The sequence below is a fragment of the Salvelinus alpinus genome, chromosome 9 (genome assembly GCF_045679555.1).
Source record: "Salvelinus alpinus chromosome 9, SLU_Salpinus.1, whole genome shotgun sequence".
Lineage (NCBI taxonomy): Eukaryota > Metazoa > Chordata > Actinopteri > Salmoniformes > Salmonidae > Salvelinus > Salvelinus alpinus.
This window is the reverse complement of record NC_092094.1, coordinates 55,049,991-55,074,082: the sequence shown is the minus strand read 5'-3', so window position 1 is coordinate 55,074,082 and position 24,092 is coordinate 55,049,991. Positions and strand designations below refer to the sequence as shown.

General features: G+C 41.7%; 1 protein-coding gene across 4 annotated transcripts; it reads right to left on the bottom strand.

Annotated features, from left to right (window-relative positions):
* Positions 1-71: 71 nt before the first annotated feature.
* On the bottom strand, positions 72-23,826 carry prdm11 (PR domain containing 11). 4 transcript variants are annotated; one of them, XM_071326743.1, is made up of 8 exons: positions 23,634-23,826; positions 21,942-22,057; positions 20,607-20,707; positions 17,497-17,756; positions 17,063-17,130; positions 16,602-16,789; positions 9,372-9,923; positions 72-8,692 (listed from the first exon to the last, which is right to left on the bottom strand). In XM_071326743.1, the coding sequence occupies exons 2-8, from the start codon at positions 22,055-22,057 to the stop codon at positions 6,531-6,533; spliced, it is 3,447 nt and encodes a 1,148-aa protein (XP_071182844.1). In that variant the 5' UTR covers positions 23,634-23,826; the 3' UTR covers positions 72-6,530. The 4 variants fall into 4 exon arrangements, with proteins under 4 accessions (XP_071182844.1, XP_071182845.1, XP_071182846.1 ...); XM_071326744.1 differs by having other exon boundaries at positions 72-8,689; XM_071326745.1 differs by lacking the exon at positions 9,372-9,923.
* Positions 23,827-24,092: the final 266 nt, after the last annotated feature.

Genomic DNA, 24,092 nt, shown 5'->3' with positions numbered 1-24,092 from the left:
TCGATTGAAACTAAACTATCCAGACAAAGCTTTGCTTTGAGTGCAATAGTTTCTTCATGATGAACAAATAGTTAAAATACCATGGAAAATATTTTATTAAACAATTATTTGCGCCATATAGATATTCTTACAATGTCAATTACAGGGGGTCTATACATTTTCATGTATACATGTCATATGAATATATATGGATATATGTACACGTTATACTCATGTTCACAGACAGGTTTATATGTTTCCAGTGTTAAATGCATCCAAACAGGTACCACTGAACAGTTAGATTAATTAGTAACATTTTACATTAAGTACCCTTTAATGGGAGTTGTGCACTGTAATCAACTACTATGGTTATTAATAATGGTATAGCGGCATCATGCACCTCAAACATCTAAGAGGGCACAAAGTATGCGAGGATGGCTGGGGGAGTGGTCCATAGGGGGGCTAGGCCCCATCTGTAAATTGAAGAACTTTGACGTTTTCAAACACCTGAAACACCCATTTTCCTGCAATCTAGAGCCATATTCTTCTGCATATCTAAGCATATATCTTGAACAGTCTGTATGCTTCTGACTGATGTCTTTTTTTAAAAGAAGAATTATGCTTCTCTGCAAAGATTGAAAGGAATGCAAGTCTTATTCAGTACATTTAGGAAATATTTGCTTTTCTAAAGTCTACCGACCTTGCCAGCAGGCATGCAAGCTAAGATAGTTAGACAAGCTAGCTACTCGAACTTCACTGATATCCTGAAATGTCTTCTTGGTAGCTAGTTATGATGTTGGGAATCTATCTGGGCTAACTAAAGCCAATTTCATAATATTGCTAGGTGGCTAGCAGTTTTACAGAGAAACAACAAAAGAAATGTATATTTTTGTATTTATTTTTCAACAGGACAAATCTGAGGGGGCACGTGCCCCTGTGCTCACTATGGGCATGATGCCTCTGGCGGTATAATCACACTATTTAACAAAATGACTATTCCAATCTGATTGTCTTATACACTATGTTTCTGATTTAAATGTTTATCAATGATTTATGAGCTACATGTTAATTAATAATGAATTGTTTTTAAACTATACTGAACAAAAATATCAAACGCAACATCCGACAATTAATGATTTTACTGAGTTACAGTTCAGAAAGGGAAATCAGTCAATTTAAATAAATTCATTAGGCCCTAATCTATGGATTTCACGACTGGGAAGGGGTGCAGCCATGGGTGGGCCTGGGAAGGCATAGGCCCACCCACTGGGGAGCCAGTCCCAGCCAATCAGAATGAGCTTTTACCCACAAAAGGGCTTTATTACAGACAGAAATACTCCTCAGTTTCATCAGCTGTCCAGGAGACTGGTCTCAGACCATCCCGCAGCTGAAGAAGCCGGCTGTGGAGTTCCTGGGCTGGCGTGGTTACACGTGGTCTGCGTTTGTGAGGCTGATTGTTTTAAAGAATTTGGCAGTACGTCCAATGTTGGAGGCAGCTTATGGTAGAGAAATTAACATTAAATTCTCTGGCAGCAGCTCTGGTGGACAATCCTGCAGTCGGCATGCCAATTGCACGCTCCCTCAAAACTTGAGACATCTGTGGCATTGTGTTGTGTGACAAAATTGCACATTTCAGAGTGGCCTTTTAAGGTGTCCAGCATAAGGTACACCTGTGTAATGATCATGCCATTTCATCAGCTTCTTGATATGCCACACCTGTCAGGTGGATGGATTATCTTGGCAAAAAAGAAATACTGACTAACAGGGATGTAAACAAATGTGTGCACAACATTTGAGAGAAATCAGCTTTTGGGCGTATGGAACATTTCTGGGATCTTTTATTTCAGCTCATGAAACCAACACTTTACATGTTGCGTTTATATTTTTGTTCATTATACGTATAAACCCTTTACAACCCCCTTAAACGGTACCTAAATGTGAAGTGTTACCGATTAAGGTAAATGTTTATATTGTTAATTTATCCCTTTTCAAAAACAGAGTGATATAAGAGTGCAGGCATTTCAACCATTCAAATGAATCGTTGCAATTTCCCCCCTCAAAAAGATATAAGAAATACACTAATACCACAGTATAACTGATTGACTTTCATTTGGCTGCATACAATATTGTGCATACATACATTTGTTAAAACTACATTGTGTATATTACAATATATCAAATGGTAGGCTAAATGTAGATCTAGAATTTGAATTTTGGTACAAGCTCAGTTTGGAAAATCTGAAATAAATGACAGTATAAATCTAGATGCACTAGGATCAAGAACTCCTTATTTTTCTTGGTCTTGGCTCATGAATTAACATGCACATTTGCTGTGGACATACTCACAATCATTAACATAAAGTACACAGAAATATAAACATATAAGGTGCAAAACAATCATTTATAGAATAAGCAAAAAAACTCCACATACCCCGACCTAATCTAAGTAAAAAGATGATTGGCCAAGATAACACAAAAAAAGCATTCCTCTGAATATTTGCATTGGGGTGGGAAATATTTTTGGCACTGTGATTCCAGTTGTGAAGAAGTGATTGTTGACTAAATTTCTCTCTCTCTCTCTCAACCCCCTCCCATGAATTACACAGCTGCCTATCGTTAAGAGTCCATACATGAAGTAAACACAGTAATGAAAGCAAAATTGTTTTTGTGACACTTCATAGCATACCTCATTGAGGTAATAGTCTATACATCCACCCAAAACACATATGAAGAATGCATGTTATTTAAATTGGCATGTAATAATTTGAAGATTACAATCGTGGTGCATATACAGTACAACAACCATGCAAACAAGCAAGTGTGCGTACCTCTTAAAATTACTACAGTAATTAATTTAAAGGTGAAATCACAGGCTTAAAGCAGTCTGGCTCAGACTGGTATGCCAGGCCGTCATTGTAAATAATATATTTTTCTTAATTATTTCGCCTGGATAAAGGTTAAATAGATTTATTTTTAAATATGCCTTTCAGTAATTTAATTGTTGACAATTTAAAACAATATTTTGAAACCAACCAAAAGGTTCAATATAATATCCAAAATTAAGTTCAAATAACTCACTTTCAATATACAAGCAAAAATATTATTTGCATGGCCACTTATTAATTTTATAGTGAATATAAAAGTATAATACATGTACAATTTCAATTACATTTCGAACAGTAAAGTCAAAAAGTCTTAGGTCATGAACCAACATGAGAGAAATGATCCCATCAACCTTAGTTAACAGTTACTCATACAGTTCATACAACACAGGTGCAAATTTAGTGGTTTCTAGGATTTTCAACACATTTCACTCCACCTAAATGATCTGAGTTTCAGATAACTGATGAAGTATACTATCTCAAAAGTGTTTTCAAAAAGCAAAGCAAAGAAAGTTGTCATTATGTCAACACATTCCAGTTTACAAACCCTTCTGAAATCTAAACTTTGGCATGTATGACAACAACTGTAGCAGCCACAAATAATATGCAAAATGCATTTTAGCAAAACTTTGTCCACTACTTAATTTGGCAATGTCAATAAGTAAATTGTATAATAAGATGGGGATAACTTTTTCCCCTCTAAATGGTTGTTGAATTTGGCCATAAGTCATAATACATATTGCACTCGTTGTGAATAAATTCTAGTAACATACATTGCATTCAGAACATATTCAGACCCGTACCCTTTTCCACATCTTGCGTTTTTTGCAAATGTATTAAAAATAAAACAGAAATACCTTATTTACATAAGTATTCAGACCCTTTGCTATGAGACTCGAAATTGAGCTCAGGTGCATCCTGTTTCCATTGATCATCCTTGAGACGTTTCTACAACTTGATTGGCCCTGGCCCTGACCTGAGGTAAATTCATTTGATTGGACATGATTTGGAAAGGCGCGCACACACCTGTCTATATAAGGTCCCACAGTTGACAGTGCATGTCAGAGCAAAACCCAAGCCATGAGGTCGAAGGAATTGTCTGTAGAGCTACGAGATAGGATTGTGTCGAGGCACAGATCTGGGGAAGGGTACACCAAAACATTTCTGCAGTATTGAAGAACACAGTGGCCTCCATCATTCTTAAATGGAAGAAGTTTGGAATCACTAAGACTCTTCCTAGAGCTGGCTGCCCATCCAAACTGAGCAATTTGAGAAGGGCCTTGGTCAAGGAGGTGACCAAGAACCCAATGGTCACTCTGACAGAGCTCCAGAGTTCCGCTGTGGAGATGGGAGAACCTTCCAGAAGGACAACCATCTCTGCAGAACTCCACCAATCAAGCCTTTATGGTAGTGGCCAGAGGGAAGCCACTCCTCAGTAAAAGGCACATGACAGCCCGCTTGGAGTTCGCCAAAAGGCACCTAGAGGACTCAGACCATGAGAAACAAGATTCTCTAGTCTGATGAAACCAAAATTGAACTCTTTGGCCTGATTGCCAAGCTTTACGTCTGGAGGAAACGTGGCACCATCCCTACGGTGAAGCATGGTGGTGGCAGCATCATGCTGTGGGGATGTTTTTCAGCGGCAAGGACTGGGAGACTAGTCAGGATCGAGGGAAAGAATAACAGAGCGAAGTACAGAAAGATCCTTGACAAAAACCAGCTCCAGAGCGTTCAGGACCTCAGACTGGGGTGAAGGTTTACTTTCCAACAGGACAACGACCCTAAGCATACAGCCAAGACAACACAGGAGTGGCTTCGGGACAAGTCTCTGAATGTCCTTGAGTGACCCATCCAGAGCCTGGACTTGAACCCGACCGAACATCTCTGGAGAGACCTGAAAATATCTACGCAGCAACGCTCCCCATCCAACCTGACAAAGCTTGAAATGATCTGCAGAGAAGAATGGGAAAAACTCCCCAAATACAGGTGTGCCAAGCTTATAGCGTCATACCCAGAGGAATCAAGGCTGTAATCGCTGGCAAAGGTGCTTCAACAAAGTACTAAGTAAAGGGTCTAAATACTTATGTAAATGTGATATTTCAGTTTCTTATATTTAATACATTTGCAAAAATAAAAGTCACTGTTTTTGCTTTGTCATTATGGGGTATTGTGTGTAGATTGATGAGAAAAAACAACAATTGAATCAATTTTAGAATGTCAAATGTGGAAAAAGTCAAGGGGTCTTAATTCTTTTCGAATGCACTCTGTCTTGCATACATGATTTGGCAGAAGTATTACTAAACAAATACTTAAGAATAAATGCAAGAATAAATGCTGCAAGAAATGTAAAGTATAAACAATATATTGAAAACTTTTGGCTAATTTATGGCTATATAAGCTTCACCTTGCAAAACGAATAGTATACTTTAATATTAAGCAATAAGTGTGGTGTATGGTCAATATACCACATACCCAAGGTGCCTTAATACTATTATAAACTTGTTACCAATATAATTAGAACAGTAAACAAGTAATTTTGCATCATACCCGTGGTATATTTAAGCAATAAGGCCCGAGTGGGTGTGGTATATGGCCAATATACCACGGCTAAGTTCTGTTCTTATGCGCGACGCAACGAAGAGTGCCTGGACACAGACCTTAGCCGTGGTATATTGGCGAGATACCACAAACCCCCGAGGTGCCTTATTGCTATTATAAACTGGCTACCAACGTAATTAGAGCAGTAAAAATAAATGTTTTGTCATACCCATGGTATACGGTCTGATATACCACGGCTGTCAGCCAATCAGCATTCAGGGCTCGAACCCCCGAGTTTATAATGTCTGATATACCACGCCTTTCATCCAATCAGCATCCAAACTACCTGCTTCATAATGAATAATATACCTACATTTGTTTAGGCAATTAAACAAAGAATACATTCCCCTCGATGGAATCTTTTAAGACCTATAAAAGCCACAAAAGAAATATCAATCACCACAGCAGTATATACCTGTACAAAAAAACACTTAAACAAACCATATAATCTCTTGTGACGATGTGTGGCATAGCACCTTGGTTATTTGTGAACTTTCACTTTATCACCTTGCAATATGCTGTTATGGCACAATCTCATACAAATGTCATTTGAACCAAACATTTACTACTTTTAAAATAAACCGTAAATGTATAGAAATCAAAGACTTGTTTGAAAGAGAAATAATTTGCATTGTTACAAAAAACATATACTTGAGCTATTAACCTATGGCATTTTCCAAATAATGGTGTTGACTGCAGATTTTAAAAGCCCCACTAAATGATAATGGCCATTTCTAACAGAGTTGATACCAGTGATCAGCACATGCTCTAAATAAGTGCTATATGTTACACATACTTAAAAATTCAACACTCATACAAACTGATTGTTTTCACTAAGTCAGGTTTGCTGTCTTGCCTTTTAAGACCAACTTTGCCTCCTGAGCTTGACATAAACGTGTGCTCAACAGATTCTACTAGCTAGGTTTCCATTTTCTAAAGTGATGCTGATCAGGCCATTTTAGCAGCAGGGCCATTGCACACTTGTATGGCCAATCACATTATAGCCCAGATCACCCCTCCCCCCGGGATGGCTTTTGGAATAAAGTGAAGTAAAGCCCTGGCTCTCATCAGTCAAATATCAGGGTAGAACTCTGTGTTCACATTCATGCTGTGCAGAACATACTTTTGTTCATTAGCCGACATTCTATTCAGCATTTCGGCTGAGAGTGAATAGCTGTTGCCAGACTTCTCCTCAAACCAGCTGTCCAATGGTCGCTTGCCATCGAAGTTTGCTATTGGCGGCCCGTTGACTGCAAGGGTCAGTAGGTCATTCATCTGGTCCAGCGTCAGCCTTGAGCGGTTGTTCTTGCGCACTTTCTGCAGGGACCCCCGGCCCTTGTCACAGCAGGTGGTGGAAGTGGGCAAGACCCTGACAACTTGGAGTATGCGGTTAAGCAGAGGGAAGCGCTGCTTGTGCCTGGAGATTTGACTGACCACCTCCTTGAAGCCATTCATGCTGTAGTAGTCGGCTTTGAGGTCCCTCCACTCCACCAGCAAGCTGCCCCGAGCGTCAGTTCTGTCCCGCGACGTCTCCCGGACAGCCGAGGGGATCGCTTCAAGGTGGTCAAAAATGAGCAGGATCTCTTCCTCCCCGAAGGCTCGTAGGTCATCCCTGTTGCGTGGCCAGGTGGTGAGGTCAAGCACACGGCACGCCTTGACCACCGTGCGGCTGTGCATGTCGAGTCGCTGGGACAAGATTCCCTGGCTCTTCTGGCAGATCTTTTCGCGGATGGATTGGAACTTGGACTCGGCGACGCGCAAGTTATTCAGGTCTACGCCGTTGAAGCTTTCGCGGAAGTTCTCCTCAAACTCCTGCAGATACTCCCCAGGGCAGTCCACCAGCTGACCGATCTCATGGATTGCCTCTTCGATCTTGGCGTCTACCTGAGACACCAGCAGGTAGTCCCCCTGAAAGATGAAGGCCAGACGCGAAAGAACAGCGATGACATCCAGGAGAAAGTATATTAGCTTGACAGACTGGTAATCCATGAGGAATTGAAGCAGGGTCAAGGCGATGGCAGCTGCATCTGCCCTCTGCGTTTGGCCGCTGATATCCTTGAGGTGCGCCACCACCTCCAGGTAATCTTTGATAAGGGCATTCAGGACGTTTGGCTCTCCTATAATCCAGCTGACGGCTCGTATATCTCCCAGGAACTCTGTCTCCTCAGACAGCGTGGGGGCGGTAGACCTGAGCTCGGCCATCATGCGAGGGGAGTACCGGTAGAAGCTCAGCAGCTGCTTCAGGTTGTTTTCAAGGTCCTCCAGGCAGGACAGCTCCTTCCCACTGATGGCATCCAGCACCTCCAGGTGAGGACGATGGATCATGACCGGCAAGCAGAGGATCCAGGGAAGCTTCTTCCGTACTGCAATGTACAGATTTGCTCTCAAACTGGAGGAGATGTTGGAGCCATCGACCCCCAGACCGGCCACCAGCATGTCCTGAAGCTTCAGACCAAGCACAGCAAAGGCCCGATCAATGGCCTGGAGGTAGCCATCCACACTGCCAACGCTTAGCCTCTGTAGGGAGAGGAACTCTGTGGCAGGGGGTCCTTCGCTGGTGGTGAACTGCACATAGACGGCAACGGTGTCTGACAGCAAGTCATCGTTCTGCCCGTCCATGATGACACTGAGGAAGGGCGACAGGCGTATCCTCTCCGCCAGGTCTTCCTTAAGCGCCCTGGCGATATGGTGGATGAGGATCTGGCAGTCACCTTCGTTCATGTACTGGTCGACCACCTTAAGCTCGCACTTCTTGAGCAACTCAGCCAGCGCTCGCAGGTCTGAGAAGGGTCGGCCCTCCAGTGCCAGGTGGTAAGCAGCATTGAACAGCAGCATCATGTTACGACACATCTCCTCTGTCTTTTCCGGGTGCATCCGAAGCTTGTATAGCTGCAGGCACTTTTTGTGCAGGTTGCTTTGGCTGTGCAGCTTGATAGTGTGGATCTTGAACTGCTTGGAGCCGATGATGAAGGCGGAGGTGCGTGAGGACTGGACGGTATACTGGCGGCAGACATGACACCACATCTCGTTGAGGGTTGGCGAGTAGCGCAGGAACCAGAACTTCTTGAGCCATTCCTGCTTGAAGCGGCGTATCCGTCGGCCAGGCCCAGCCAACAGCTTGGAGGAGTCGTCAGCAGCCACCATGAGGTCAGCAGTGATGGACTCATCTGCAGAGTCCACATCCTGATCATCCTCATCCAGCACCACGGGAATAGGGGTCATGGCCTCAGCTGCTGAAAAGAATAGGATATAACATTAATATCATAAAAGACAACCTCAGCAATGCTATCTATACTGTATCTGAGTAGACCAATGTCTTTTCATTCAACACCTAAGGAAAATAATGAAGCTTTTCATCCTATTAAGGGAATTCGATCAGATTAATATTACACCAAATCCACAGTATATCAAAACATTTCCAAAATGTGTCTAGAAATGAATAATTTGTTTAAAAACTATAAAATACCAATGACGCGTGGTAATACTAACCACGGAAATGAACACATCAGTTTTTAATTAATTTAATGTGATTTTAATTTGAGACAAAGTAAAAAGACAAAACGTGCAAACAGATTTTTATTTGAAATCCAATGGAATATACAAAAAACAAACATTCACCACCACAAAATCAAAAGCAAGAAATCACTGACATATTTCACACACTTAGTTTCTCTTAAACCCTGTTGTGTGGTAATTGAATGTTAATTTAACTATTTGGGGTTAATAAAAATAATAAAACATGCTTTTCTACTGATAATGATAAAGATTGTGATATGGGGAACTCAAATCTTAATTGAAGGTGAATATTAAATGTGAAGAAAATGTCACATCTGAAATTCTGGTCTACAAAGCAGAGGAATAATCTCACCAAATAACCCTTGCCACACTGCTCGGTTTCTCTCTGTGACCTACCTTGGAGCTCATCTATTGGTGCCAGCTCAGGGTGGGGTGGTACCTCCACCTGCTCTCCTCCCCTCAGACGAATCACCTCTGCCTCCAGCTCCCGAATCCTCCTCTTCAGCTTCACACAGTTGGGGCAGAACGAGGTAGAAGGCTCCTCATGAACCTGACCAGGGTCGTCTTCGGAATCCTCCATCTTCAGACACCGAACATTAAAGCCCCCCTCTAGGTGCTCTGATGGGTGGAGACCCAGACCAGCCACTTTGCATTCCTCCTGGGCCAGATAGGACTCCCCACTCTGGGAAGTGAGCGTGACGCGCTGAGCTCTGGTACGCCTCATGGAGAAGGTGCTGTTCAGGGGGTTTTCCTGGCTCTTGGAGGCCTCCAGAGATGCTTCCAGGACATCTTTAAAGATGAGGTCGATCTTTTTCTTCTTGGCCTGTGGTTGGCCGTCCCCCTCCTCGCTGGTGTGCTTGCTGAGGCTGCACCTGCCATGCAGAGCTGACCTGAGCACAGGTCCTTTGGTCTCCTCCTGGGCCTCGGATTTCCCAACAGTCAACAGTCCTGGAACACAACAGTGCAGAGTTAGCTGTGTAGAAGTACACCGGTGTATAATATTGCCAACTACTAGTACAATGGATGTGATAACATACAAAATACCAAGCAGAATGAAAAGAAAAGTAACCTCAGACAATGACTAATTCCCTATCCTATAAAAAACGTAACAGCATAAGAAAACGAGAACCTACTTTGCTTACCTGCAGAACCTATGCAGGTAAACGATCCGGAAGGTTTTTCCTCTTGGAGAGTATTGTTGCTGGTTAAAAATGGCAACGGTTTAAACAACAGAATGGAAGTTTCAGCCCTATAGAGATTGTTTTGAAATGCCGAAGGTCAAAGGAGATATGAATAAAATGTCAACTGAAATTATCCCGATGACGTCGCTTTTCATTTCATCAGACATACACTCCATGATTTTGCCACGTTTTTGCCATCCCAGGCAAATTTTCATAATCAGATTAAAATACTAAGACCATAGGCTTGGATCTGGATGTAGGACGTAGCTACTCATAAGTGGGTCAACGGTGCACCAACTGGCTAGAGTAGACCTAATCCCCAATGCCAGATTATCATATCAGAGACCTGTTTTGTCAAATAGCAGACGCTTTTCCCAATGGAGATAGTGTTTACTCATTGGTGATTGTTCGTTGTTGCTCTAATCCATTCTTTTAAAATACAGGTTGTTGGGAGTACAGATGGAAACCAGTGGAGATTGTTCACATATTGTCATGGATGTAGGGCACACCCCCTCAATTTGAGCCCTGGATGTAAAAGTCTAGCATGCTGACCAAACCGGCCACATAGCATGCGCGAGCGTTGCAAAATAAAAGAACACATACATGTTATTCAATCATTTCATCCAAACTGCTCACGCGCGTCCAACAGGTGTCTACGTAGCCAGGCGCTAATCTAGAACTTGGTTCTATTTTAGATGCTTGACGCGCTGCAAGTCCTGTCTCTCCCATCTATTCTTTGGTTGTCTACGAGCATATAGGTCTTTCTATAAACTCGGGTAGCAGTGCGCATTTCTTGTAGTGGACAACTATTTGGAGCTGTTACAAAGTCATTAATAATAAACCTGTTTAAACCCTTTCTCATGCTTAGAGTCTTCACAGATTTGGTAGAAATCATGTGACAAAAAACACTACCTTTCTTTCCTTACATTTATGATATTGCTGTTTGTCATTATATCATATACTAAGCATTTAACAATTGAATTACACATTGAACTTGATCCTGTAAAATTCCTGGATATTGCTGTCGGACTCTATTGTATGGCGATCTCGGAAGTGCACTGTAACCTCGTAACATTTCGTAGTTCCCTATGTTATGGTGTGAAAACAGTTTATGGGCACACATATCCAAAATAATGTATGGATTGCAAAATCAAATGCTTCTAACAGAAAGAGTGACTTTAACAAGATGAATCAAACCAAAATGTACACGGTCATTAATGGGGTTCTTCAATAATTAAGCATAATAGTTGTTGGGTGTGCAATTGATGTTGTTGGGCGAGTTGTTTAGTTATGTGGGGAAATTATCGTGCAACAGCCGATTCAGGAAATTATTTTCTGAATGATAAAGAACTGGTGTGAAACTGCACGCAATTGAACAGCCAAAGTACACATATTTAATTTCTCAATTTCTGATTATGATTTAGTGTGTAATGACTTAATGAACTGTGGTTGCTGTAAATGGTTAGCTGACTGATACACTACATGACCAAAAGTATGTGGACACCGGCTCGGCACACATTCCAAAATCGTGGCCATTAATATGGAGTTGGTCCCCCCTTTGCTACTATAACAGCCTCCACTCTTCTGGGAAGGCTTTCCACTAGATGTTGGAACATTGCTGTGGGGACTTGCTTCGATTCAGCCACAAGAGCATTAGTGAGGTCGGGCAGTGATGTTGGGCGATTAGGCCTGGCTCGCAGTCGGCGTTCCAATTCATCCCAAAGGTGTTTGATGGGGTTGAGGTCAGGGCTCTGTGCAGGCAAGTCAAGTTCATCCACACCGATCTCGACAACCATTTCTGTATCGGCCTCGCTTTGTGCACGGGGGCATTGTCATGCTGAAACAGGAAAGAGCCTTCCCCAAACTGTTGCCACAAAGTTGGAAGCACAGAATCGTCTAGAGTGTCATTGATTGATGTAGCATTAAGCTTTCCCTTCACTGTAACTAAGGAGCCTTGCCCGAACTATGAAAAACAGCCCCAGACAATTATTCCTCCTCCACCGAACTTTACAGTTGGCACTATGCATTCTGGCAGGTAGCGTTCACCTGGCATTCACCAAACCCAGATTGTCCGTCTGCCAGATGGTGAAGCGTGATTCATCACTCCAGAGAACACATTTCTACTGCTCCAGAGTCTAATGGTGGCGAGCTTTACACCACTCCAGCTGACACTTGGCATTCGCACGGTGATCTAAGGCTTGTTTTCGCCTACTTGGTCATGGAAACCCATTTCATGAAGCTCCCGACGAACAGTTCTTGTGCGGACATTGCTTCCAGAGGCAGTTTGGAACTCGGGTAGTGAGTGTTGCAAAAGAGGACAGATGCTTTTTACGAGCTTCAGCACTCGGCGGTCCCGTTCTGTGAGCTTCTGTGGCCTACCACTTCGCAGCTGAGCCGTTGTGGCGCCTAGACGTTTCCACTTCACAATAACAGCACTGAAGAAATTTGACTTGGACCCTAAAACCCTCAAAAACTTTTACAGATGCATAATTGAGAAAATCCTGTCGGGCTGTATCATCGCCTGGTACGGAAACTGCACCGCCTGCAACCGCAGGGCTCTCTAGAGGATGGTGCGGTCTGCCCAACGCATCACTGGGGGCAAACTACCTGCCCTCCAGGACATCTACAGCACCCGATGTCACAGGAAGGCCAAAAAAATCATCAAGGACAACAACCACCCAAGCCACAGCCTGTTCACCCGGCTATCTTCCAGAAGGCGAGGTCAGTACAGGTGCATCAAAGATGGGACCGAAAGACTGAAAAACAACTTCCATCTCAAGGCCATCAGACTGTTAAATAGCCATCACTAGCACATTAGAGGCTGCTGCCTATATACATAGACTTTAAATTACTGGCCACTTTAATAAATGGAACACTAGTCACTTAAATAATGTTTACATATTTTGCATTTCTCATCTACAGTTGAAGTTGGAAGTTTACATACACCTTAGCCAAATACATTTAAACTCAGTTTTCACAATTCCTGACATTTAATCAGAGTAAAAATTCCCTGTTTTAGGTCAGTTAGGATCACCACTTTATTTTAAGAATGTGAAATGTCAGACTAACAGTAGAGAGAATGATTTATTTCAGCTTTTATTTATTTCATCACATTCCCAGTGGGTCAGAAGTTTACATACACTCAATTAGTATTTGGTAGCATTGCCTTTAAATTGTTTAACTTGGGTCAAATGTTTTGGGTACAAGCTTCCCACAATAAGTTGAGTGAATTTTGGCCCATTCCTCCTGACAGAGCTGGTGTAACTGAGTCAGGTTTGTAGGCCTCCTTGCTCGCACACGCTTTTTCAGTTCTGCCCACAAATTTTCTATAGGGTTGAGGTCAGGGCTTTGTGATGGCCACTCCAATACCTTGACTATGTTGTCCTTAAGCCATTTTGTCACAACTTTGGAAGTATGCATTGTCCATTTGGAAGACCCATTTGCAACCAAGTTTTAACTTCATGACTGATGTCTTGAGATGTTGCTTCAATATATCCACATAATTGTCCTTCCTCATGATGCCATCTATTTTGTGAAGTGCACCAGTCCCCCCTGTAGCAAAGCATCCCCACAACATGATGCTGCCACCCCCGTGCTTCACAGTTGGGATGGTGTTCTTCGGCTTGAAAGCCTCCCCCTTTTTCCTCCAAACATAACAATGGTCATTACGGCCAAACAGTTCTATTTTTGTTTCATCAGACCAGAGCCACATCAGACCACATTTCTCCAAAAAGTATGATCTTTGTCCCCATGTGCAGTTGCAAACCGTAGTCTGGCTTTTTTATGGTTTTGGAGCAGTGCCTTCTTCCTTGCTGAGCGGCCTTTCAGGTTATGTCGAAATCCATGTGTGTATAGCAATGGAATGAAACATCCAACCAATGCAGTAGGTCCACCGGAGGGTTGTGGGGTCCTGCCAGAAGCAACCCCCTACCCCTAGACACTTGTGGAGATCTGAGATGATTGGACAGGTGTAAGGTGGAGCTCTCACCATGTTACCACCCATCAATCCCTCTCAGATCTCTAGACTATGTCTAGACTATGGCCAGTAGGGGCCTACCACTTCTAGACAGGATATGGGTATTATGGCAGCGCAGTCAGTCAGCCTAGCACTGTCTAAAATGTTGAAGGGACAGTGCAGTTAAACTTGATGTAGGTTTTTTTTTATTTAAAAAAAAATTATATTTCCACACACACGCTATGCGATAGGGCCAGGATGATATCAGTATCACAATATTTTTTTCCATGGCAAAAATGAAAACACGAAGTAGACCAAACACTTTGGTCCTTTAAAAACCTGCTGTATGTAAAATAGTGTGCTATAGCTTGGAAAATAAATGTGTGACTGAATGACAACATGTTTCCAACATTAAGGCTGTTTTCCTGAAGAGGTTAAATCCACGAAGTGTTTTGTTTCGTTGCCACGATGCTAACGAGTATCGCGAAACTGGTATAGTCCCGGCCCTACTATGAGGTCGAAATAACCCTCTGAGATTGTGAAAATTATGATAATGCACTTTTTGTGTAAGAGCTATTTGAAAAAAATGCCTGAAATTTTACCCTGTTCAGGTGGGATGGAACTTTTGGCCCACATCATGACATCACAATACGAACTGATTATAATAGACCAATGACTGTTCATCTGGGTGACGGGGTGGACTCTAGACAATCCTATCAGCCAATCAGGGCTGTGTATGTAAATATATTCACATTTGTTTCCTAACGCCTATACGATCAGACTGGGCATTTCAAGAGCAGAAGGAGGCTCACGAAAATAAATGATAAAAAAAAATATTTAAGTTATTTTCATTAAATAAACAGTGCTTTATTAGACATACAGTGATGATTAAGTAAAATGACAAAGACTTCACGGGGGCTTTAATAGCGGTCAAATACTTGCTTCCTCTGTCCTTTGGTGAATCTCAATTGAGATTCTCCCCTTTGTTTCCCCCATTCCTCACCTTCCTCTCAAAGAACTTTGTGGGAGAGGAGTGAAGGTTCCTCCCCTCAGGCTACAATGCACTTTCAAGGAAAGGCAAGGAGTGGAAGAAACAAGGATAGAGGAAGCAAGAATTTGATGGCTAGTTTTCAGACACAGACTCACACACACAATGCCTAAAGAGTTCACTGATTATAATGATTATTTTTATTGTCTATAATGGGCTTTGCCAACAAAATTATTTCAATTATTATAACATAGACATGCTGTTGTTTATCTTTTTCATTCTTCAGGAATGTTTAGCATGGATCTAAATGATAGAGACGTTGACTAAAGCACAAAAAGAACTGGCAACAAGGCATGACAAAGAAACATGCGGTGTCCATGTTTCTTGTGACATTTTGAATGACATGTAGATGTTTTGTTGTTGTTACGTAGAGTTACGGTCTCATTGTGCCTACCTAGAAATGTATTCCTGTAACTACACGTGAAGCTGCAAGAAAATCATATTTAAAATGTATATCTAATCATTTTGAAATGTATACCCTGATGTCACACATTGGCCCCTTCATTAATAAGAAAGACCATAATACACACGTTGGTGATTGAAAGTTGGTGGCGGTAATGCACCTTGGTTGCCAACCGCCATATAAAATCCACAGAAGAAGCAAGATGAACGAGGAGAGATTCATCAAAGAAAAAAATGGGGAAACCTAGTTAGTTTTCTGTGGATGAATTGTCAGAGTAGAGAACACACAATTTTGTGTGACTCAAAATGGGTCAAAATTCAACAAAATATTTTTAAAAAAAGGACCATTTGAATTTCTGGTAAAATAACAGCCCGATGTTCATCTCCCAGGGCAAATGAGCAAGCAACAGCAAGCTAGCTACATTTCCATGAATGTTTCATGTGTGTTTTGACCTTTCCCCAAATGTACAGTTGGTTCAGGTATTTTAACCTGCGTGTCATGAAAGAGTCTGGTGGGGATAGACAAAGTCAACATGATACGATGGCGCATGCAGATGCACGCGTGGAGCCGGTTTGGTAAACATGAAGGAGTCAATCGCACCATCACGTGGTGAAGTTATATCATCCCAGGATGCTCAAGAAGCATGGATAATAACTGTCCTTCATTTGAGCTTTGAATTAAATTGAGAGTTTATTCAAGGAAATTTGTGACGAACATTTCATGTTTTGTAGTTTAAGAAAAACTTATTCAATGGCTCAATGAACCGAGCATTGGATTAAATTATTGTACTGACCGAGACAGGTTTTTGCGTCCATCCAAGATTAAAAAAGAAATTAAAAAGTACAAAAATATTGTGCAGTGTTGTTTGAATTTGAAATCTCCCTCGATCCACACTGGCCATCATAATCGCTCCAAAAGAAGTCAATGGAACACGAATAACACTAGTTTTACTACTGATGGATATTTCTTTCACAAAGTCAGTCATTTTGAGCAGCAATATGAGAAGCAAATTTAAATAACTTTCAGGGGGACGTCTCACCTGTGTCCAGGTTGTGGCCAATACTGTCCTGCGAGACACTGTGTAGCCGCCTCATGTAGTCATCGCTGTACCACACACGGAGCCTCTCTCCCGCCGACAACTCCCGACACACACGGAAATATATATGTTCTCCATGCTGGAACGCAGTCATGTTCCTCTCATTCTCATCTGACGAATTACGTATATACCTGGAGGCAACAAAAACCCAGAAATATCATTTAGTTGCATAAGGCATTGATACAACATAGGTTGCAGCATACAACATGTTTTAAGCAATGTACATAGAGTCAACCAGTTCGATTATACCGGATTTTCACAACCCTCATATATGCCGTCCTCTCACATTCCTTGAATACTCGTCACTGATGTCAAAGTATCACAGCTGATTAAGTTCCTCTAGAGTTGAACAGAAACAACCTCAAAACTGAGAGGTTAATGTATGATCAACATGTAAATTATACCTCATCCAGTTGGCTTTAGTTTCATCACTGCCATCAATGGATTTGTATGTGTTGTTCTCATCAACGATCTAAGAGAGTAAGGATGAAATGGTGTGGTCGATGCTTTAGAATAGATGAGAGCTCAAGGATGAGATACATTCTCTGGAGAAAGATAAGATCCCTGACATGTTTAAGCCTTTATCACACTGAAGGATGTGGCTACAAATGTCTAACATGCAAAGTTGGGTTAACATTTTTATAATAACTTTCATGAATAAACATTAATGAAATGAATAAGCTATTATAAATGCTTAAAAACATTGACAAATAATGAAATACATATTTATTAATAGTTCATTAAAATGCTTATTTTGTGAAAGTTACTGGACGACTTCCAGGAAAAGTCCCTGCACCACATGGTGCACCTAAGAGAGTGGGGATGTTGCTCGACTCACCATCCAAGAGAAAAACCCTGAGGAATAGTCCTTAGATACCAACTCCCCCTGATACGGGCCAAAGAGCGCCCCCTTGGGGATGCCCGCATCTATGCAGCACACATCCACCTCCTCCTCCTCCCGGACGAGCTCTATTCCCGAGGGCACTGTGAGGGAAGCCCGGTTGGGCACCCCCAGTGCCACTGGTGTGTCTGGCACAAAGACCGGAGGACCATGGTTTGGGCATTCCTCCAAGAAATACTCTTTGCACTCCTCACAGACTGAAAAAAAGTGGACATTGGGTAAATCCATTTGAATTCAATCACTTTTTGACAGCATTCCTTTTATTTGAAAGACCACACAGAATCAGAACTGGGAACGAAAAGGATCTACCCTGTTCCGGAACAGAACCGTTATTGTAAAAGCATGGGATGCGATTAATAACGCTCTTTTACATTCCGGTTTCCCAGTCCCACAAAAAAACACAAAGCGCCTATGCAAAACCCTCTGTCAATCAGAAACTTTTTCCAGTGTCTAACTGCCAGCTGAAAATCTTTGTCAGGGTGTGTGTGCAGGCCACCTGCCCCTCCAAAGCATACCTGTAGCCTACTGACGTTACAAGCGTAATTCAGAAGAAAGGGAGAGATATTTTTTAATTAGAGAAGAATGGACTCACTTTTTCAATGCTAGTTAGGGATACTATAGTTATCACATTGGATTTATTAACTACAAAAAAGGTAAGACGTGTATTTAAATCTGGTGCTGCTCTGTACAGACAAGCTTGTTAGCTAGTTTCTTTGGCCCAAAGTTAAGCCAACTCTGAAGTTCAAAGACATTCAAAGTTCCATAGAAGCTGCTCCTCCATAGGTATAATTCTGTGGGCCTAATTAAGATAATGCATGTCATCACAAGATGCCCAGCGTAAGGATATTGCCAGGTTTCCTCCAGACGTGATTCAGGCCAAAGAGGTCAATATTGGTTTCATCAGACCAGAGAATCTTGTTTCTCATGGTCTGAGAGTCTTTAGGTGACTTTTGGCAAACTCCAAGCGGGCTGTCATGTGCCTTCTACTGAGGAGTCCCTTCCCTCTGGCCACTACCATAAAGGCCTGATTGGTGGAGTGCTGCAGAGATGGTTGTCCTTCTGGAAGGATCTCCCATCTCCACACAGGAACTCTGTCAGAGTGACCATCGGGTTCTTGGTCACCTCTCTGACCAAGGCCCTTCTCCTCCAATTGCTCAGTTTGGCCGGGCAGCCAGCTCTAGGAAGAGTCTTGGTGGTTCCAAACTTTTTCCATTTAAGAATGATGGAGGCCACTGTGTGTGTGCCTTTCCAAATAATATCCAATCAATTGAATTTACCACAGGTGGACTCCAATGAAGTTGTAGAAACATCTCAAGGATGATCAATGGAAACAGGATACACCTGAGCCCAATTGAGTCTCATAGCAAAGGGTCTGAATACCTATGTAAATAAGTATATATTTTTTTATTATTAATACATTTGCAAAAATTTCTAAAAACCTGTTTTTTCTTTGTCATTATGGGGTATTGTGTGTAGATTGATGAGGAAAAAATGTCACTTAATCCATTTTTAGAATAAGGCTGTAATGTAACATAATGTGGAAAAAGTCAAGGGGTATGAACACTTTCCGAATGCAATGTATATATACATAGAAACCCCACCGTTCAAAAGTTAGAAATGTCCTTGTTTTTGAAAGAAAAACAAAAGTTTTGTCCATTAAATTTGGGGTCACAGACATATTTTTTGTCCATTAAAATAACATCAAATTGATCAGAAATACAGTGTAGACATTGTTAACGTTGTAAATTATTATTTTAGCTGGAAACAGCAGATTTTTTATGGAATATCTACATAGGCTTACAGAGGCCCATTATCAGCAACCATCACTCCGGCATTCCAATGGCACGTTGTGTTAGCTAATCCAAGTTTATAATTTTAAAAGGCTAATTGATCATTAGAAAACCATTTTGCAATTATGTTATCACAGCTGAAAACTGTGTGGTGATTAAAGAAGAAATAAAACTGGCCTTCTTTAGACTAGTTGAGTATCTGGAGCATCAGCATTTGTGGGTTCGATTACAAGCTCAAAATGGCCAGAAACAAATAACTTTCTTCTGAAACTCGTCAGTCTATTCTTGTTCTGAGAAATGAAGGCTATTCCATGCGAGAAATTGCCATGAAACTGAAGATCTCATACAACGCTGTGTACTACTCCCTTCACAGAACAGCGCAAACTGTCTCTAACCAGAATAGAAAGAGGAGTGGGAGGCCCCGGTGCACAACTGAGCAAGAGGACAAGTACATTAGAGTGTCTAGTTCGAGAAACCGACTCCTCACAAGTCCTCAACTGGCAGCTTCATTAAATAGTACCCGCAAAACACCAGTCTCAACGTCAACAGTGAAGAGGCAACTCCGGGATGCTGGCCTTCTAGGCAGAGTTGCAAAGGAAAAGCCATATCTCAGACTGGCCAATAAAAAGAAAAGATTAAGATGGGCAAAAGAACAGACACTGGACAGAGGAACTCTGCCTAGAAGGCCAGCATCCCGGAGTTGCCTCTTCACTGTTGACGTTGAGACTGGTAGTTTGCGGGTACTATTTAATGACGCTGCCAGAAAACTCAGCCTAAATAAATCGAAAATTGTGCATTGATCCTGAGTGTGAGGAGATTCCTTTAAATTTCAGTGTTACTTTTTATCTCCTGCACTTTCGGGTGTGCGACAGATTCTCTCAAAATTCAAGCATTTGAAAGTTGACATTTCGATTGTAAACTTTTAAAATATATCAATGTCAAGCGTTTATCTTTTCCAGTGATGAAGACATGGATGTCTCGTGATATGGTGGGGTATGCAAAATGGGTCAACTTTGAGCACCCTTTATCTCTTGAAGGTTTTGGCATTCAGGTCCAAAAAGCCACTTTCTGTGAACTTCTGCAATGGGCAAAATATGTATGGAAGGTTTCATTCAAATCAAAAGGGGTGCTGTCAAAAAGTGATTGAATTCAAATGGCTTTACCTTATTACAATTATTACCCTATGGATCCGTTTTTGATGGGAGTATACATCAATGTTCAGCGTGAGAATTGTTGGAAAAATATGATGACACTTACACCAGAAGTCTACTTTATGGTGGCTCTCACTGGCACCGTGCTCGTGATCAACCTTGAGTTTCTTGCTTGGTTCCTCGGACTCACACTCGTCTTTGATTAGGCTGTGGTAAGTCACATACAGTACATGATTATTTATGATACACTACATGGGTTTGAAAAGCTTCTCTTCAACATTGCATGCAAAGAACAATGCAACACTGCATAACTGAATACTAGTCAATTTGGTTGCTGCCTAATCCCAAAACCTTTATGAGCAACATGACAAGAAATGGCTGTCAATGTCTGCATGTCAATGGCGCATATTGGGTCATGATTGAAATGTGTCCCAATATCTTTTCCAACTGTCCCGTTATCTGGTTTTAATGACCATTCTAGAATGCCCTTCTAGCCAATCAGAAATTAGTACTCAACAATGCTGTGGTATAAGGGCAGTATAATGTACAGTTACTCTGTTGATGCTGATGTGAATGTACACTGAAAAAAAATAAACGCAACATGTAAAGTGCTGGTCCCATGTTTCATGAGCTGAAATAAAAGATCCCAGAAATTTTCCAAACGCACAAAAAGCTTATTTCTCTCAAATTGTGCACAGATTTGTTTACATCCCTGTTAGTGAGCATTTCTCCTTTGCCAAGATAATCCAACCACCTGACAGGTGTGGCATATTAAGAAGCTGATTAAACAGCATGATCATTACACCTTGTGCTTGGGACAATAAAAGGCTACTCTAAAATGTGCAGTTGTGTCACATAACACATTGCCCTCAAGTTGAGGGAGTGTGCAATTGGCGTGCTGACTGCAGTAATGTCCACCAGAGCTGTTGCCAGAGAATTTATTGTTAATTTCTCTACCATAAGCCACCTCCCAACATTTTTAAGAATTTGGCAGTACGTCCAACCAGCCTTACAACCACAGACCACATGTATGGCGTTGTGTGGGCGAGCGGATTGCTGACGTCAACGTTGTGAACAGAGTGCCCCATTGTGGCAGTGGTGTTATGGTATGGGCAGGCATAAGCTACGGACAACGAACACAATTGCATTTTATCGATGGCAATTTGAATGCACAAAAATACCATGACAAGATCCTGAGGCCCATTAGTGAGGCCCATTTTTTTTTTTAAAGGTATATGTGATCAACAGATGCATATCTGTATTCCCAGTCATGTGAAATGCATAGATTAAGGCATAATGCATGCATTTCAATTGACTGATTTCCTCATACTGTATAAACTGTAACTCAGTAAAATAAATAAAATTGTTGCATTTATATTTTTGTTCAGTATATATAAAATCAGTCAGGACAGCTTGTTTGTCTGTGAGGAGCATCACCCACCTGGTGCTGCTGTTGGGCCCGGCTTCTGAGGATGGCTTGGTTTGATAGGCAGACGATGCTGCCATTGTGGAGGGAAGTGGGCTCACTGAGTGCAAATTCAGTCCCACATAATTCATCTGCAAATAACACAAGGAAAAACAGTGACCTACATACAACCTCATACACGTATACTGTCAGAGCTTACCAGCGTAGTCCAAAAAAACAGAAATGATTTACCTCCACTTCCTTCAGCCATTCTTATGGGCAAAATTAATAGGGTTTTGGAATAAACTCAGAAAATAAGGTGTTAACACAGGTTTATGAGATCTTACACGTTTTGATCTGAGATAATATTAGTCAGTTCCCGATGCAAGAGGCGTCACTACAGTCCCTGGTTCAAATCCAGGCTGTATCACAAACGGTCGTGATTGGGAGTCCCATAGGGCAGCGCACAATTGGCCCAGCGTCGTCCGGGGTAGGCCGTTATTGTAAATAAGAATTTGTTCTTAACTTACTTGCCTAGTTAAATAAATAAAGTTAACATGACCTTTATGAAGCTGTGCTTTGTAGTTGTTTTACATAAATGCTTCAAAATCCACAAAAAGTGACGTTAGCTGATGAAGATGATCTCATAGAACAAGCCTCACATAGCAAATTAGCAATAACAAAGAAAATGTGTTGACCAAATTCGATACTCATTACCTCCATACAAAAATTACCCACTTGGTGGTGTCATTTTCGTGGACCGATTTTAACAGGGAGCTCGGACTCGAAAATGTTATACATTTTTTATTATTTAACTAGGTAAGTCAGTTAAGAACAAATTCGTATTTACAATGACGGTCTGGGAACAGTGGGTTAACTGCCTAAATCTCTGATTTAAGACTTCATAACGTTTAAGACACTAGGACCTCGGGGGAAAAAACGAGGTCCGACAAGGTAAAATCGTTTTGAATGGTCATTCAACTCGGAATTCCAAGTCGGGAACTCGGGCCTCTTTCCAGAATTCCGACTTTCCGACCATGGGAACTCGGAAATTTCCGAGTTCCCAGTTAGTTGTTTTGAACGCGACATATACCCTCTCGCTTCTCCTCTTTCGCTCTGACTCAATGCAATAGGGGAAACTGTCATTAACATCCAGTCTTTGAAAATATATATTTTTAATTAGTAAACAGTTTTTCATAATGCAAGATGCATTCAAAGGCAAATATGGTTACATTGTAAACATCTCATAATGCAAAGTTTGTATTCTGAGAACACAACCGGGGAAATCTGGACATCAAACGTTCGAAGTGACCGCAAGAAACCCAAGTCCGACCCACACGGTTGTTGATAATGCACCTTCCGGAACAAATCCCTACAAAATATATCGGCAGCAAAAATAAATTCGGCAGCGAAATCTAATTGGTCGGAAAGACTGCCGCTCTCAGTAGGCTCGAGTTTAGTGAGTAGAGACACGGAACATAAACGGGCTAACGTTACAATGATACAAAAACAAACAAAAAAACTTACACCTATCGCCAAAGTTTGCTGTTACTACACAATAACAAGGAAAGCACAGCAACATGTATGCTATGTGACAGACTCCAGCTGTGTCTTGCACTGCGCTATTCCCAGATATTTCCTTGGTTCCCGTCTGCAGGCAATTGGCAATTTGCCTAACGCTTTCGGAAGCCATTTTTCATTGGCCACATTGGCTAGTAAGACACTCACCTTCTACAGAATCTGCAGTGCTTCGGACGGTCTGCGATGAACACGTTATCCCCCGACCACAACTCAAGCCTCTGTAATCCTCGCCGTTGACGGACCGCCACTCTTTGATTTCACTAGTCCAGGGCAATGCAGTGTTTATTAGAAATAATTGCTACGAGTCAACCGCTTCTCTCGGCTTTGACCACCATCTTTTTATTACAGGAAATGACATGGAAAACGGAAGAAACCTACTTGAATTCAGAGATGAAAGGCGCAGTACAAAAATATTTATCTCTGGTGAAAAATTACTCACCTTTTGTGTAACGCGCATTGCTGGAGCTGCTGTCTGGGCGTGAGAGAAACAACCTTGAGTCGGAATGCTCAGCAACTAAACTGTAGAATTGTTCCACGCTAAAAGTTAATTAAGTTTTACAGGGTACACTCAAATAGACTGATTTCGGCACTATGGTTGAAATAATT